Source organism: Ornithorhynchus anatinus, chromosome 3, assembly GCF_004115215.2.
Source record: "Ornithorhynchus anatinus isolate Pmale09 chromosome 3, mOrnAna1.pri.v4, whole genome shotgun sequence".
Taxonomy (NCBI): domain Eukaryota; kingdom Metazoa; phylum Chordata; class Mammalia; order Monotremata; family Ornithorhynchidae; genus Ornithorhynchus; species Ornithorhynchus anatinus.
This window is the reverse complement of record NC_041730.1, coordinates 34281508-34296903: the sequence shown is the minus strand read 5'-3', so window position 1 is coordinate 34296903 and position 15396 is coordinate 34281508. Positions and strand designations below refer to the sequence as shown.

At 42.4% G+C, this 15396-nt stretch overlaps 1 protein-coding gene across 3 annotated transcripts in view; it reads right to left on the bottom strand.

The window, feature by feature from the left end:
* Window positions 1–12775, bottom strand: part of NAV2 (neuron navigator 2) — a 355390-nt gene extending 342615 nt beyond the window's left edge. For all 3 annotated transcript variants that reach the window (XM_007658581.3, XM_001505596.5, XM_029059807.2), the window contains exon 1: window positions 11980–12775. In XM_007658581.3, coding sequence (XP_007656771.1) covers window positions 11980–12237 — 258 coding nt within the window. In that variant the 5' untranslated portion in view covers window positions 12238–12775. The remainder of the gene's footprint in view (window positions 1–11979) is intronic.
* Between the last annotated feature and the right edge of the window lie 2621 nt (window positions 12776–15396).

Genomic DNA, 15396 nt, shown 5'->3' with positions numbered 1-15396 from the left:
TAGATACAAGATTATCAGGTCCCACATAGGGCTCACGTTCTAAGTTTGGAGGGAGAACAGGTATTCAATCCCCAATTTGCAGATAAGGGAAATGAGGCACAAAGAAATTAAATGACTTGTCCGAAGTCTGCAGCAGGCAAGTGGTTTGGATATTAAAACCCAGATTTTCTGACCCCAGGCCTCTAATCTTGCCAATAGGCCTCACTGCTATTCTAAGTTTCTCCAGGGCACTACAATTTCTTTTTCTGGTGTCCCATATACCAACTCACATACTTCTGGACATCATTTGTCCCACTAAACCTTCCCCTCCCTCAGTTTGCAGACCCTGAGTCCAGTCCATAGCTCACACTGAGACACTGCCTCTGGGAGAAATCTACAACTGACTTTTAAGAAACAAAAATAATCCATTCCGCTCAGGCAGAGATATTTTAAAACCACAGAACGGATTTTTCCCCCTGAGTTTTATTGATGTCTCTTCTCTCCTTCCAGTTCTAAAATAAGCACCATGTCTGATCATACAGTAATCCAAAGGCAACAAGCTGTAAAACGCCATATGCCTTGGGAGAAACGAATAGAAGGCTATTTAAAATACATGGCTCGGTCTTCTCCAAAACAATTTCAGCAGAAACTTTAGAAATTCAGGTATGCCAACTGCCTAATCGTTTAGAAATTGAAGACCCCAAAGATGTTTTGACAAGAAGTCATATAAGGAGCAAAATCAGATAAAATGAAGGAAGGTCTTTCAAACTGACATGCTTCTGACTGAAGCCCAATTATTTTGAATGGAAACCAGCAGCTTCCTGTTACAAAATGTACTAACAGTTCATTACTAATAATATGCACTGAAGCGGGCAATTTTTCTATTTTAAATTATTTTTTTCTAAAAATAATATTCAACCAGTATATTTTTATCCAGATAAACATTTCTAGGGAATAGATCGAGTTTAGATCTTTTTTTTCACCCCAGAAAAAGGCCAGTCCAAACCTTTAAATGAGCAGGAATTAAAAGAGAGATCAGAAAAACAATATCCAACAAGGCAAAAGTGTATTTTCTCATGACCTGGGGATTCATTCATGTTTAATGAAGAGTTCTAGGATAGGAAGCTCAACGAGGCTAAAAAAACCTTATTTCATAGAGGAGGCAACAGCATGGTGAATAGAGACCTGATTTAGAAGAGTTAAAGATCATAATCTCAAATCGGCCATTCAATTATGAGACCTTTGTGCTCAATTTTGCCTCCATAAAAGAGAACATGTGCCTGTCCTCTAACCGCCTTTCATGAATATGATAAGGATATAAAATAGATCTTCAAAAGGACTTTTTTCTCTTAATAGTTTATTACAGAAAGTCAAATATAAGTTTAAAGTGTGATAACAGTAGTGGGGATAATGGGGAAATTAGGACGTGCCAAAAAAATTCTAGATTTTAAAATGCTCAGGTCTCTCAGAGCAGCAGAAGAGAACCTAGCTGATTCAAGAACTGAACCACATTATTTCAACTCTAAGGTCTGGACACCATGACCATAGAGCAAGTAGGATTTTGAGTCTTAGATTAGATCCACTGCTCCTGAAGCCAGCATCTCATTTAAAAGAAATAATAACAACTCTATTTATTAATTGCTTACTATGTACTAAGAACTGGGTTAGTTTCAAAGCTTTGAGATCAGACACAATCCACTTTCAGGGCTCTTATCTATCTTATCCACTTTTTATGGATAAGGAAACAGAGGCCCAGGGAAGTGAAGTGACTCAGTCAGGGATACACAGAAGGCCAGTGGCAGAGCTCAAATCCAGATCTCCTGACTCCCAGTTCCAGGACCTCAAAGTAAGACAGCTTCCGGTCACATGTGGACAAACAAAATTTCATAGAAATATATGCAAACCCCAAATCTTGGCCTCCTTATAGAGAACAAGCCTGAAATGGTGACATTCTACAGAATGTATGCGGAGGTATAGAGCGGATATATAGCCATCAGAGATGAAAGTCCTACAGATGGCAGGCATATGTAAGGTTCTCATCGGGAAGGCAAGCAAAATGCAGCATTGGATCAGGAAGAGAGAAGTTTGGAAAGAAAAAAAAGCAAATCCTAGAGCTTGTTTGGGCTCCTCAATAAAGAAAGATCATCAGAAAGGCAGTCTGAAAGAGACAGTGCAGATAAGCCTAATAGTGGTAGCAATGGTAGTTTTAGTGGTCATAGTAGTAGCAGTAGCAGCAGTGTAGCTTTACTGAACATCCATTGGGTGTGATACAGTGTACTAGGTGCTTCAGAAGTAGAGAATAATGAAGACACGCATTTCCGGCCTACAGAGAGCTTAGACTGCAACAGGGGAGACAGACAAAGACATTTTCAACTAGAATGATCAAAATACAATATTGAGTACATAAATGTTGCATGAGCACTAAGAAGGGTTAAAATACTGGAGTTGGCTGAAGGGGTGATATGGCTCAGGGGCTGGCGAAATAATTGGAGAAGATGGAATTGTAGAAGGGCTTTTTTTTTTGGAATTTATTAAGTGCTTACTAGGTACCAGGCACTGTTTTAAGTGCTGGGGTAGATACAAACTGATTTGGACACAGTCCGTGTCCCACATGGGGCTTATAGTCCGACCCCCTATTTTGCAGATGAGGGAACTGAGGTACAGAGAAGTTAAGTGATTTGCCCAAGAGCACACAGCAAACATGTTGGGGAGCAGGGATTAGACCTCAGGTCCTTCTGACTCCCAGGCCATGCTGGTTTCCAGGGCTTTGAATGCAGGGAGAGTAAAGCCAGAAAGGTTCAATTATGTAGAAATCCAGAAAACACAATCCAGGACAGGCAAAGTGAGTTCTGAAGGTGACATATCTCTGTTACATGAGGAATGTCAAAAGTCTGATAAAAAAGGAAATGGAGGAGCAATATGAGAATTTAGAGATTTGAGATTTGGTGGGCAACTGATTGTGTTGAGAGGCACTCTTTTTCCCTCTTTAGACACTAGATGGCAACTGCCTGAGCATCAAATACATTACTGAAGTAGCTAATAGATTTTTTCTGAGACATAGTTATCAAATTCAAGGGAAAGGCCTGCAAGACATTTAACTTGGAAAACAACTATTTCCACTAGACAGCATCACACTTTAACTGGGGAGATGGGAACCAGTCTTTGCATCTTGGATGAGGATCAGGATTTCCTGAGAAATCTCAGTGTGAGGGCTTTAATCCATTAACAAAAGCATTATCTACTACTGTTTTCAACACACTTGGGGACTTGGTGAATGTGGGACCACACTTTTTTCCCCTCAGATTCCCAATTTTTGCTCACCTCTAACGATATGTGTTCTAACCGTTTGGGACCTAGATGGTTCTCCTTCTCTTAGCACATTCTGTCTCCCAATTTGCCTAATCTTGCAGGTTTGTTCTAGAGCAACTGAGGATCCAGAGTGTTTTATAAAAATGATTGCTTTAATCCTCAGAATATCTTACTGCTGGAAAATTACCCAGCCCAGTGACATCTTAGAGATGGAGAAAATGGGCTCAGAGATGTTTAGTGACTCACTCTATGCACATAAGAAGTCATCATAGAGCCAGAAAGAGAAATCAGGCCTGAATAGACAGTGTTTGGCTCTAAAGAGCAGGATCACGCCAGTGACAGTTAATTTAAAAACAGCAATCAATTCAGAAAACTCCGAGTTTTGAAATATGCAAAAACCATTTGATAACCACTTATCTATAAGAGTTTTGTTTCTGAAAGGTTAAGAAGCATAATGAACATAAACTATGAACATATAAACACTTTGGCAGAAACCATGCTACATCGTCTTCCCAAAGAATGGTAAAGAAAGAGAACACAAGAGCAGAAAAATTCACTAATCAAATCCAGGATCAACTTTTGTGACAGATGGATTTCTAATCCAAACACAATGGAGCAAAATTGCAACAGGTTGTATTCTTGTGGCAGTTTTCCCTTTTTGGTGGGCACACTGTTTTCATTTCAAGTATTTGAAAGCCCACAGAGGATTTTCATCGTTTCTAGTTAGACTATTTTCTTAAGAAGCACAGGCAGGTTACAAATCAAATTTTTGAAAAAAAAAACTATCTGCTCTCTTCAGGAACCTCTGAAAGCTTCTTATCTTGTCTGCTGGACAGGGATTTCTGGTTAGTTCAGAGCATCTCTCCAAAACAATTCCCTGATAATAATTTGGGGTCATTATTTACACAGAATACTAATATACTGACAATATAAATAGTCATTCTTGGGGAAAAGCCTATTCCAGGCAAGGGAATCCATAGAAATCACTGAGGTATTTTTTTAGCACTTTTTCTGTGCCTCATCCTGAACTATGGACTGGAGTAGATATAAGGTAATCAGATCACACACAGTCCCTGTCCCACTCGGGGTTCACAGTTTAAGTTGGGGAGGAAGAACTGGTATTTAACCCCCATTTTACGGATTGTTCCTTGACAAAGGTCACAAGAGTCCACAAGTGATGGAGTCAGGAATGGAACACAGGTCTTCTGACTTCCAAGCCTGCGCTCTTTCCACTAGTCTATGCTACTCCTCTGCTTAATTTTATATAAATATCTCAAGACAGTCTTTCCTTTTTCTAGCATCAAGAAAAAAAAACTAAGCTAGTTTCTGCAAAGTTATTCTTATATTTAGCTTGCACTTGGAAGCCTTGGTGGTTTTACCCACTCAGTATTTGGACTCATGCAGCAAACTTATTCAGAAAGTTGAAGATGGATCTTACTTTCCACTGTCTAGTTCCATAGATAGACTACATAAAAGGTACAGCTGTCTGTTAGAACCTGTGCATGACCTTCAGACAATTCCATGCTTGAAGGTTGCCTTTTGCCACATGGATGTATTTTTTATTTCTTTTTAGTATATTTGTTAAGTACTTCCTATGTGCCAGACACTATATTAAACACTGTGGTAGATACAAGATAACCAGACTCGAAAAGTCCATGTCCTACATGGAGCTCACAGTCTTAATCACCATTTTCTAGGTGAAGTAACTGAAAGGTATTAAGTGAATTGCCCAAGATCCCAAATGGACAAGTGGCAGAGCCAGGACTAGAACACAGGTCCTTTTGACTTCCAGGCCTGTGCTATATCCATTCATTCAATTGTATTTATTGAGTGCTTACATGCTACTAGGCCATGCTGCTGTGTTACATTGTTATATTGTAATAATAATTATTGTAATTATGGTATTTGTTAAGCACTCACTATGTGCCGGGCACTGTACTAAGCGTTGGGGTGGATACAAGTAAATCAGGTTGTCCCTGTTCCATTTGGGGCTCACACTCTCAATTCCCATTTTAAAGATGAGGTAACTGAGGCACAGAGAAGTGAAGTGAACTGCCCAAGATCACACAGCAGACAGGTGGCAGATCTGGGATCAGAACCTATGACCATCTGACTCCCAGGCCCGGGCACTATCCACTTTGCCATACTGCTGATCTGCACACAGTCAGAGCTCAATAAATACAATTGACTGACTGACTGATTCTCACTATTGTGGTGTTTGTCCCTGTTTTCAAATCCATCTCATGGTGCCTGAAGGCTATGCTCAGGGAGAGCAACCCTCTCCTGTTTGCTTCATTCAGGAATGCTCGATCTGTTGCTGATGTTTCCTAACAGTCTGTTGTGATGTCATGACTGACCCTAGAAGGCAAACCATTTAAAGTATTAAGAATCTGTTCTTAGCTCAAACAGTGCATCTAGTCTTGAATTGGTCTTTTCAGCCATACTCACATATGACTATATAGTCATTAATGTATGGTTCAAAAGCAACGACTGCTGCTCTCCCTTTTTCTATGCTGCATCTATCTAGAAAGATTGAGTGGTCCTTTATTTTTGAAGATGATGATATTCAATCAACCATACTTACTGAGCACTTACTATGTGCAGAGCACTGTACTAAGCACTTGGGAGAGTTCACTGTAACAGAGTTGATAGACACATTCCCTTCCCAAAATGAACTATTGATTGTCCCTACCCACATGCGTGAGTTACATAATAACTGTGGGCTAAGGGCTTGGGTAGATACAATCAATTAGATAAATTTCCTAACCTACATGGAGCTCACAGTCTAAGGAGGAAGGAGGACATATGAAGAAACTGAGCCATAGCTAAGTTAGGTGACTTGCTCAGGGACACAGAAGCAGGCAAGAAGCAGAGCTGAGATTAGAATCCTGGTCTCCCATCCCCTGTCCTATGCTCCTTCCATTAGTTTGTACTGCATATTTACATATTGTACATCTACATATTTCATTATGCTATTTAACAATATATTCTGCCTTCCCCACCTGTATAGGTCCCCTTTGAGTTCACCATACAGAGATAGTGTTGGTGTATTCAACTATCTTTCATTCTCCTCATCTGCTCCTTTCAAAAAAGCTGTGGGATAATGAGCATCATTGTATTGTACTCCCCCAAGAGCTTAGTACAGTGCTCTGCACATAGGAAGCACTCAGTAAATACAATTTGATTGACTAACTGACTTAAAGCTGGTGAAGCAACTGAACTCCAGAAATTCATACCCATAACAACATGTTCAGTTTGGTTTGGAAGAGATGGTGATGAAACTGCACAAGAGGTCACATATGTCTTTTAAAGGAAGGTTCTGGTTTCAGAGACAATATGGTTGCTTGCCCTCTCCCACCTGAAATTCTGGGAGATAGGCCCCGCTCCACGCTGGAGCTGAGTTTGGGCAGAAGTACGGAGTCACAATAGTCAATGCCTGCATGTTTTGGAGCTTCTGGGCTGCAGGGAGGGTAAGGGTTACCTACTAGCCAGGGAAGCCTCCACTCTCCCACCTGACACCTCAGGAAACAAATACACAACACCAACTTTTAGAAAGCTGTCTTCTAAATTTTCAACAATTATCTGAAGATAGAGTAGCCTTGGGATCTTGGTGAACTTCTCAGAGTGGCCAAATGTGCTTAAAAGTTGCTAGAGCTTTAGAGAGCTGATGATGTGACTATCCAGCTCCGTGAGATAACAAAGATCTACTCCTGCAAGTGATGTTTACCTGACTAGTTTTTTGCTGGGGATATTTCTATTGCTGATTTTCAACTTGTTTTCACTGTTTGCATTTACATTCTTTCATTTTATATGTATGACCTCCCCTACTTAAGCTAGGGAGACCGATGGGGGCCAAGAACACTTTTTTAATTGGATTTTCTTATAAATCACCCCAATGCTTAGTATTGTGTTTTGCCCTTCATACATTTTAGTAATTAAAATACAGGCAGTTGAACACTGTTACAGGCTTGTAGACATTTGTTTAGAATAGAGCATTGTTGCCATACTCTGTCAGTCTCCCGAAGGACCTATTGGCTTTCCCGATTCAGTTTTTTACTCCTTTGTCTTAATTAATTTCAACAATTTTCTGAAGATAGAGTAGCCTTGGGATCTTGGTGAACTTCTCAGAATGGCCAAATGTACTTAAAAGTTGTTAAAGCCCTAGTGAGCTGATGATGTGAAACATTTAGTGCATACAAAGAGTTGTCATTGACTGAAAAAAAATACTATCATGAAGATTTACAAGGAACTTGTTTCAGAAACGGGGGAGGGGAGGTGGAAATAAAAATATTTTCTTACTAGATTGGGCAGGAATTGAAAATTGTCACCGGAAAAAGGATGTTTTATGGGGAGGAAGTGGAGGGGCAAGGTGGAAGCAGTGTGACCTAGTGGAAAGAGAACAGGTCTGGTGGTCAGAAGGTCCTGGCTCCACCACTTACCTGATATGTGACTTAGGGCAAGTCACTTTACTTCTCTGTGTCTCAATTCTTTCATCTGCAAAATGGGATTTAATACCGGTTCTCCTTTCTACTTAGAACGTGAGCCCTATGTGGAACCTGGTTATCTTGTATTTACCCCATCGCTTAGTACAGTGGTTGGAACATACTAAGTGCTTAACAAATAACACCATTATTATTAAGGTAATTTTAAACTGCTGCTGCAGCCAGGGTTATGTGATGGCGGTGGTGGGGTGGGGTGTTGTGAGAGCTATTCTGGCTCAGCCTGAAGCCCAGGGAGGATGATGGGTGCCCACTAATCCCCAAGCCAGGTCAGGCCATATCCCCTCCTCCACCCAGAACCAGGGTAGATTCACTGCCAAAGACACAGAAATCTGCCACTCACTAGATAAATAATTCATACTCGAATGGCCACAGAGGCACTTATTGGTTTATTGGTTGTCCTTCCAGACAACTCTGCTTCCCTTCACCTTTGCTCAAAGACATATTATAATGTGTTGACAAAATAGTAGCTACATTTCAAGGGACCTGATTCTTATTCTTTTCTATCCACCTTTGTTTTGGATGGTGATATCACTGAGAGGGAATTCTAGGGAGTTACAGGGGCTTAGATAGGGCTGAACTAGTTGAAGATTTATGTCGCGGCAACTGGAGAAGAAGGAAGAGTAGGATTCACAAGTTGGTTTGACATTAACCTTGGCTAATGGAAACTCTGAGATACAGAACCTTTCATGGATTAAAAGTTGGGGGCCCAGCTGGTGGAGTCCCAATACTGTGGAACCCACACCAAACTACTACCTGGACAGGCTAACTTCATTCCTAGAGCCTTTGCCAATATGTCACAAATGTTTGACCATCCCTTGAGGTTGCTGAGAATTATAGCCACAGTCATTGGGAATATCACACATGCATGACAACTTAATGGTGCCAGAGCTCTAAACTATAAGCTCGTTGTGGGCAGGGAATGTGTCTGTTACATTGCTATATTGTGCTCTCCCAAGCGCTTGGTACAGTGCTCTGCACATAGAAGGTGCTCAATAAATACGATTAACTGGCTCTGTCTGTGACCTTGGGCAAGTTGCTCAGCCTCTCTTGGCCTCAGTTTCCTCATCTGTAAAATGGGGAAGAAATAGATTGTGAGCCCAGTGTGGAACAGGCATCGTGTGATCATCCCTTCTAGACTGTAAGCTTGTTGTGGACAAAAAAAATGTCTGCCAGCTTTGTTGTACTGTACTTTACCAAGAGCTTAGTAGAGTACTCTGCATATAGTAGGCACTCAATGAAAAACATTGATGATATGGCCAAATCTCATAAACATGTACCTACTCGTGCACTTAGCACACAGTATATGCTTAATAAATGTCATAATTTAATATTAGCCTGGAAATCTGCATTATCATACATATTATAATCTCTCTCACTGCAAATGCTATAAAGTGAAATGTGTTCCCAAACACCTTTGCTTCATCTTCAGTTTGTATATATGATAAACTACCATTTGGCATCTCAAGATGCCTTGAACTGCTATTATTTTTCAGTCTCTGAGACCTTCAGTCAACACATACAACACCATTTTCTATTAATATAAACCAAGTGGCCAAAATGTGCCAGGTATCATCCTAGGAACTCTTTAGAACATCGTGAAGCATGTCCCTTCCCTAGAGAGATGCTTTCTAGAATTAATTGGAACACTCTTCCATAGGTAATTGTCCTCAGAACTTCGACTTTCTGAAAGGTAAAACCCAAGTAAGCCTCACAGTGAAAGAATAAACTAGTAAACCTTTCATCCCAGAAGCCACTTTTAATCCGATGACTTGGCCTGCCTGGGAGCAGAGATGCTGGCACTGACATAGGCAGAGAGCCAAGAACTCACCCACCAGGAATCTCCAGAGGTGACTTGAATGATCACAGGAAGATGAGTCACAGGAGGACAAATGTTAAATCAATGATTCTTTCAGCAGTTCACCCAGACTGTTCCCAGAGACCTTGACAAGTGGGATAAAAGGTCAAGTCCTGCATATGACTTATCCTGAGGAAATTTCCCTAAATTAGGAGGAATTGCAGAAGAAGTGAGTGATGGAAAAATGTTGGGGGCAGGGAGGGGGAGGTGGGGATGGTGGGATTTAGGTCGGTGGGGGTATGGGGGGGTACGAGCCTGGGAGACAGCAAATGTTTCTCTTGGACCCTCTGCATACACAGAGGTGTTGGCTCCTGAAACTAGGATGTGGTGAGGGAATTTGGGAGTGTCCTAATTATGACCTCTTTAGGCAGAAGTGACTTGTAATGGATGTGACTAAGGCACAAGAGTTGCCTTAATATCAACAATCTAAAAAACACACAAACACTACATAATATTTATTGTTTAGAATAATAATCATGAGTCAAAGTCTCAGCTCAGATTCCTCTCCAAAGTCGGGTGAAAAATCAAACTTGGAACAGTGGCAAAAACCTCAAACGATATGTGGGTAAGCAGACGTTTTTCCAATTAAAAAAAAAACAAAAGTTATGGTGCATCACGGGGCTTACGGCATGAAAAGAATGAAGGGAAATACAAACTGGTTCTGCATAACCCCAAGACCTTGGCTAAAATCTTGCCCTGCTGTAACACACCATCACTCAAACCTGTCAGCATCAAAGAAATTTTAGCTTGTGCAGCCACACAGGACATGTTTATCAGTTGGGCTTCAAACCTAATATGGTTTAGAAATAATAATGTACTTTCCTAAGTCCACAGCTCAAGCAGCCTGCTTATGATTAGCTTATACCCGGGGATTCTCTTGGCATGCCGGGCTTTACTCGGTTAATAGGAAATACTTAAGTGGAAGGTGGAAAAACGTCTGTGCAGTACAATGTGACGAAAAGGTCAGGCTGTCTGTTACCACTATCCCTACACCAGCCATTGCTTGCCCTCCCCTCTCTCTTTCAGCCTCCCCCTCCCCCATCCTATTTCATTCCATCAGGATCTAGTATACCCACATCTGTAGGCTCTGACTAGTTTGAAATGTCATTCTGTCTGCCAGTGAAGAGAGGGCAGCCTCCCCAGAAAAATGAGGGCACAAGACCAAATGCAATCAATCACTGGTATTCACTGAGTGTTTCCTGTGTGCAGAGCACTGTACTAAGTGCAACAGCTGATTGGTCATTTGCCCTGTTTCCCCAAGAGTAGGTTATAGGACCAGAGGCTGCAGAACCTAAATGGCAGATATGGTCCTCTCTCAGAAAAGGAGCATTGCTTGACTTATCTATATTTTATTTTAATATCAGTCTTCCCTCCCAAAACTATCAGCTCCTTGAGGCCAGGGGTCATATCTACCAATTTTTAATCATATTATACTCTCTTTCATATTATAGATCTCTGCACACAGTCAGCATTCAGTGTTATTGACTGACTGATCGATTGATTGAATTTTCACCCGCTTCTTCCATTCTTACCCCGTCCAAGTTCTGCTGCAAGGAAAAGAGACTCCAGCATTCATAGGTAATGCTATTAGAGAGCGCTACAAATCATCCATCTAATAGCAAACATGCCAGCCATCTGCTTTCCTCAGATGGCACCATGCAATCAACACAGCTCCCTGTGCTTGCAGCCCAGCATTACACCGATAATCCTGTCAGTTCCAGAAAGGCTCATACATGAACAGTGATTCCACTAGCTGAAGGATGTGTGTACTGCGTCTCTCATTCTCCGAGAATCACCTGCCTGAGTTTTCAGCTGTTCCCTAAGCAGTCAGATAAACATGAGAGCAAACATAAATATCACCAAATATTTAAAAAAATTGAAAGCCACTGGATAAAATATGGTTCTGATGAACATGATTTTCTTAAATACTGCAGGTAAGGAAAAATGAAATTTGCTGGCAGAGTTCCTCTGTTGCTTTCTGACATAAAACACACATTTCCGTCCAACACATGCTGCCTTGTCCACCAGAGACATTTTGCAGACATATACACCTTACACATGCTGGCCCAAACCACTGGACAGGAGCCTCGTTACACTCTCCTGAAACCACATACATTTCTGAACCCCAATTTCCCCCAACCACACCCACCACCAAAATGTCCTTTTCTCGTTGCTAGTACATTATCATCCAACTATAAACAGATCTCCTCCCCATTAAGAATCTCCCCCTTTCATAATTTGCTCCCCACACCCTCTCATTGTCTCCTAATCCACTGCAGAATTGCCTCCTAATCCACTGTGGAATGCCCATCCTCACAGCCACGCTTCTCTCACCTGGGTGTCAAACCCATTTTCCACAGAGCTGGTTTTCTTCGGGGCCAGTCCTTCTCCCCCAGGCTCGTGCAGTCCCTGCGATTTCAGGGGGATCTGGCTGGAATAGACAGGTTTGGTCACCTCCACCTTATTCCCGAACTTCAGGTAGCAAGGCTGAGGGCCAGCCCTGGCCATCGGGACATGGAGGATCGGTGCAGCGCTGTGGACAGGTTTGGGCAGTCCCGATTTCATTTTGGAGGCAACCAGGATGGCTGGCATTTTCTCCTTCTGCTTTCTTAACACGTTCCTGTCAGAGGCAGCAGCAGCAGCAGCAGCAGCAGCAGCAGCAGCAGCAGCAGCAGCAGCAGCAGCAGCAGCAGCAACGGTGGTAGTAGGTTGCAGCAGCAGGCAGGCAAGAGAAGAAATCTGAGGAATAAGAGGCAGTACCCACGGAGTGTTCACCCCACGTAGCTCCAAACGGGGAGGGGGGGGAAGGGGTGGGGAGAGGGAGTAAAAGACTAAGAGAGGCAATCCAACTGCCAGCACACCTTCAGGATCTTCAAATGTCTCTTGGTATCTCACCAGTCTCGTGCTTGGCTGCTTCAAGGTCTAGTTTGCACAGCTGTGGCTTCTCCCTTCTTCGGTGTGCTGCTGCTGCTGCTGTTTTAACTGCTCTTTCCTTTCACCGCCTGACTCGTGTAATTTTCCTACCTAAAAACAGGGACTTTTCCTTCCATTATACTGTCACTGCATCTCCAGAGTAAGACAACGCTTTAGAATAAAGAGAACCTGCTGCAGTATATGCCTCATATGCCTTTGCTCGGTGTGTGTGCACGTGAGAGAGAGAGAGGGGGGGGGGGGGGGAGAGGAGAGAGAGCGGAGGACGAGGAGGGAGGGAAGGAGAGTGAGTGAGAACGTGCAAGCAGGATTTCCAGTTTAAGACGTCTTCAGTCTTAGCCAAGAAGCAGATGCAGCACTCGGTATGTTAATGACTGATGCCCTTGGAAACGAGCCTTTAGCGAATGAAGCTTCTTAGCTTTAATAGCTGCAAACAGGACAATGATGCTGAGGCAGAGAGAGGGAAAATGGGAACAAGGGGAACTGGTCATTCACGGCATTAAATCCCAAATGACCAAAGCCCTGGGAGTTCAAAATTCCCAGCTCTTTTAGTCCTGAGCATGCTCTAAGAAGTTAAAAGGAAAAGAAAGTCAGCCAGAAATCTGAAGTAGAAATACCTCACATCTCATTTTCTCTATCCACACAGTTTGGGCACCGAACTGCGCAGTGAGCTGTGTGCTAGAGGAAGCCTGCTATGCTCTACCAAAGAAGGCTACGGAGATTAGCTGAAGGGAGAGAGGGTTGCACTCTGACAGTACTGAGTAATGCAGCCTTCTCATTGGTCCTCCTCACTCAAATCAGAAGCAAAATATCTCCGCAAAAGAGGTGTGGCTTCAACTCTCTGACTGGCAGGAAACTCTTTGGCTGTTCTCTAGTACAAAGCGTGATTTGTATCTGCTCTGCAGCATTGCTGGTCCGTTTAACCATAAGAATGCTAGAAAAATGACATAGGGGCTGTCTTGAATCATACCAAGAATAGCAAAGCAGATTCAAATAGAAACTCTGTCAGAGAGACATGTCCAAAGGGTATGGGTAATATACATCTAGATGTATTTTTCTATTTTACTTGTCTCTTTAACAGATCAATTTGGCCAGAATAATATCTGAGGAAATTCTGAACTAGAGTCTGGACAATGCATCTGGTCTACTGAAGGACACTCCCTATTTTTCAGCAGGTATCCAATCACTATATCTATTCTGCTCATTCAGAAAAAAGCCTCCCATGTTGTGCATAACTGCATTTACATCCAAATTATTATTATCATACTTGTTAAGTGCTTACCATGTGCCGAGCACTGTTCTAAGCACAGGGGTAGATACGAGTTAATCAGGTTGGACACAGACCCTGTCCCACATGGGGCTCACAGTCCAATTAGGAAGGAGTAGGATTGAATCCACATCTCACAGATAGGTAACTGAGGCACAGAGAAGTTAAGTGACTTGCCCAAAGTCACACAGCAGGTACATGACCAGGATTAGTACCCAGGTCCTCTGACTCCCAGGCCCGTGCTCTTTCCACTTGGCCACGAGGAGACAATACCAGGATAAACGATCCCTCTAAAGTAACTCCTCCTACAACTTACTGTGGGCTCTGTAATTAGAGTGTCTCAATAAAGCTCCTAGAGTTTTAATGACATTAATGTTAACGCTGAACAGTAATTTATTTGATTTTTGAACCCCTCCTTGTCCCTTGCCTCAGATGCACTAGCTATGCAGGTCCACCTGCGTTGATTCCAAGTGGAAAATTTTATTTTTGTCAGCCTAGATTTTCCCTTTGAGATAGGCAAAGCGGCCAAGGGGAAGCAGTCTTCTCCTTACCCCATAGATGGGGAAGCAGTGATGTTCAATTAGAAGACAGTCAAAGATGAATTCAGGGCTAAGACAGAGATGCCCTGTTTGTCAGTCAATCCCTTTATCTTCTCCACTACTTTGTTTATCATAGTCACCTCTTGACCTGTAGTGAGAACTTCAGAGGAACAAGAAACCTTTTATCTTGTTTCCTTAGACCTGGCCACTTGGCACCATCTCCATATGGCTCCCAGCCATCTTATACTGGGAGTTACAAGCTTTCTCCCTCCCTGGCCCACTAAATTCAGAGACTACAAACCCTCTTTAGAGATCACACAGAATGGTTGTGACTGCGTGTTCTAAGATTATTTGCTCAACTGCCACAGGCCAGTAGGCCTATGATGCCTCATAGTCCATCATCATCGGGACAGTAAGGCGGTAGCAGTTAAAAAGTTTGCAACTCTTGGAGATTTTCTCTATCTGTGAGGATTTTCAATTTAAAAGTTCTGAGCAGGGTTGCCTACAGATGGTAAGCAAGTTATGTGGTCACCTCAGGGCAGTAGATAGGGCTGCTTCCCAGTGAGCTCAACAAGGCCAATGCTTGGGCCATTCAAGATGGCATCTGAACCAGAGACCTCATCAAGTTGGCCACCACACATGCACATAGTCTCCCGCCACCCCAGTGACATTGCCCATTTGTGGCAGCCATAGTTACCTCATTGTTCAATGCTCTCCCACCCCCTCATGTCCTCTAACAATAATAATAATAATAGTATTTGTTAAGTGCATACTATGTGCCAAGCACTGTACTAAATGCTAAGGTAGAGACAAGTTAATCAAGTCAGACATAGTCACTGTTCCACTTGAGGGTCACAGTCTAAGTAGGAATGAGAAGAGGTATTGAATCCCCACTTACAGTTGAGGAACCTAATGGACAGAGAATCAATCAATAGTATTTATTGAACACTTACTATGAGCAGAGCACTGTACTAAGTACTTGGGAAAGAACAATATAAGACACATTCCCAGCCC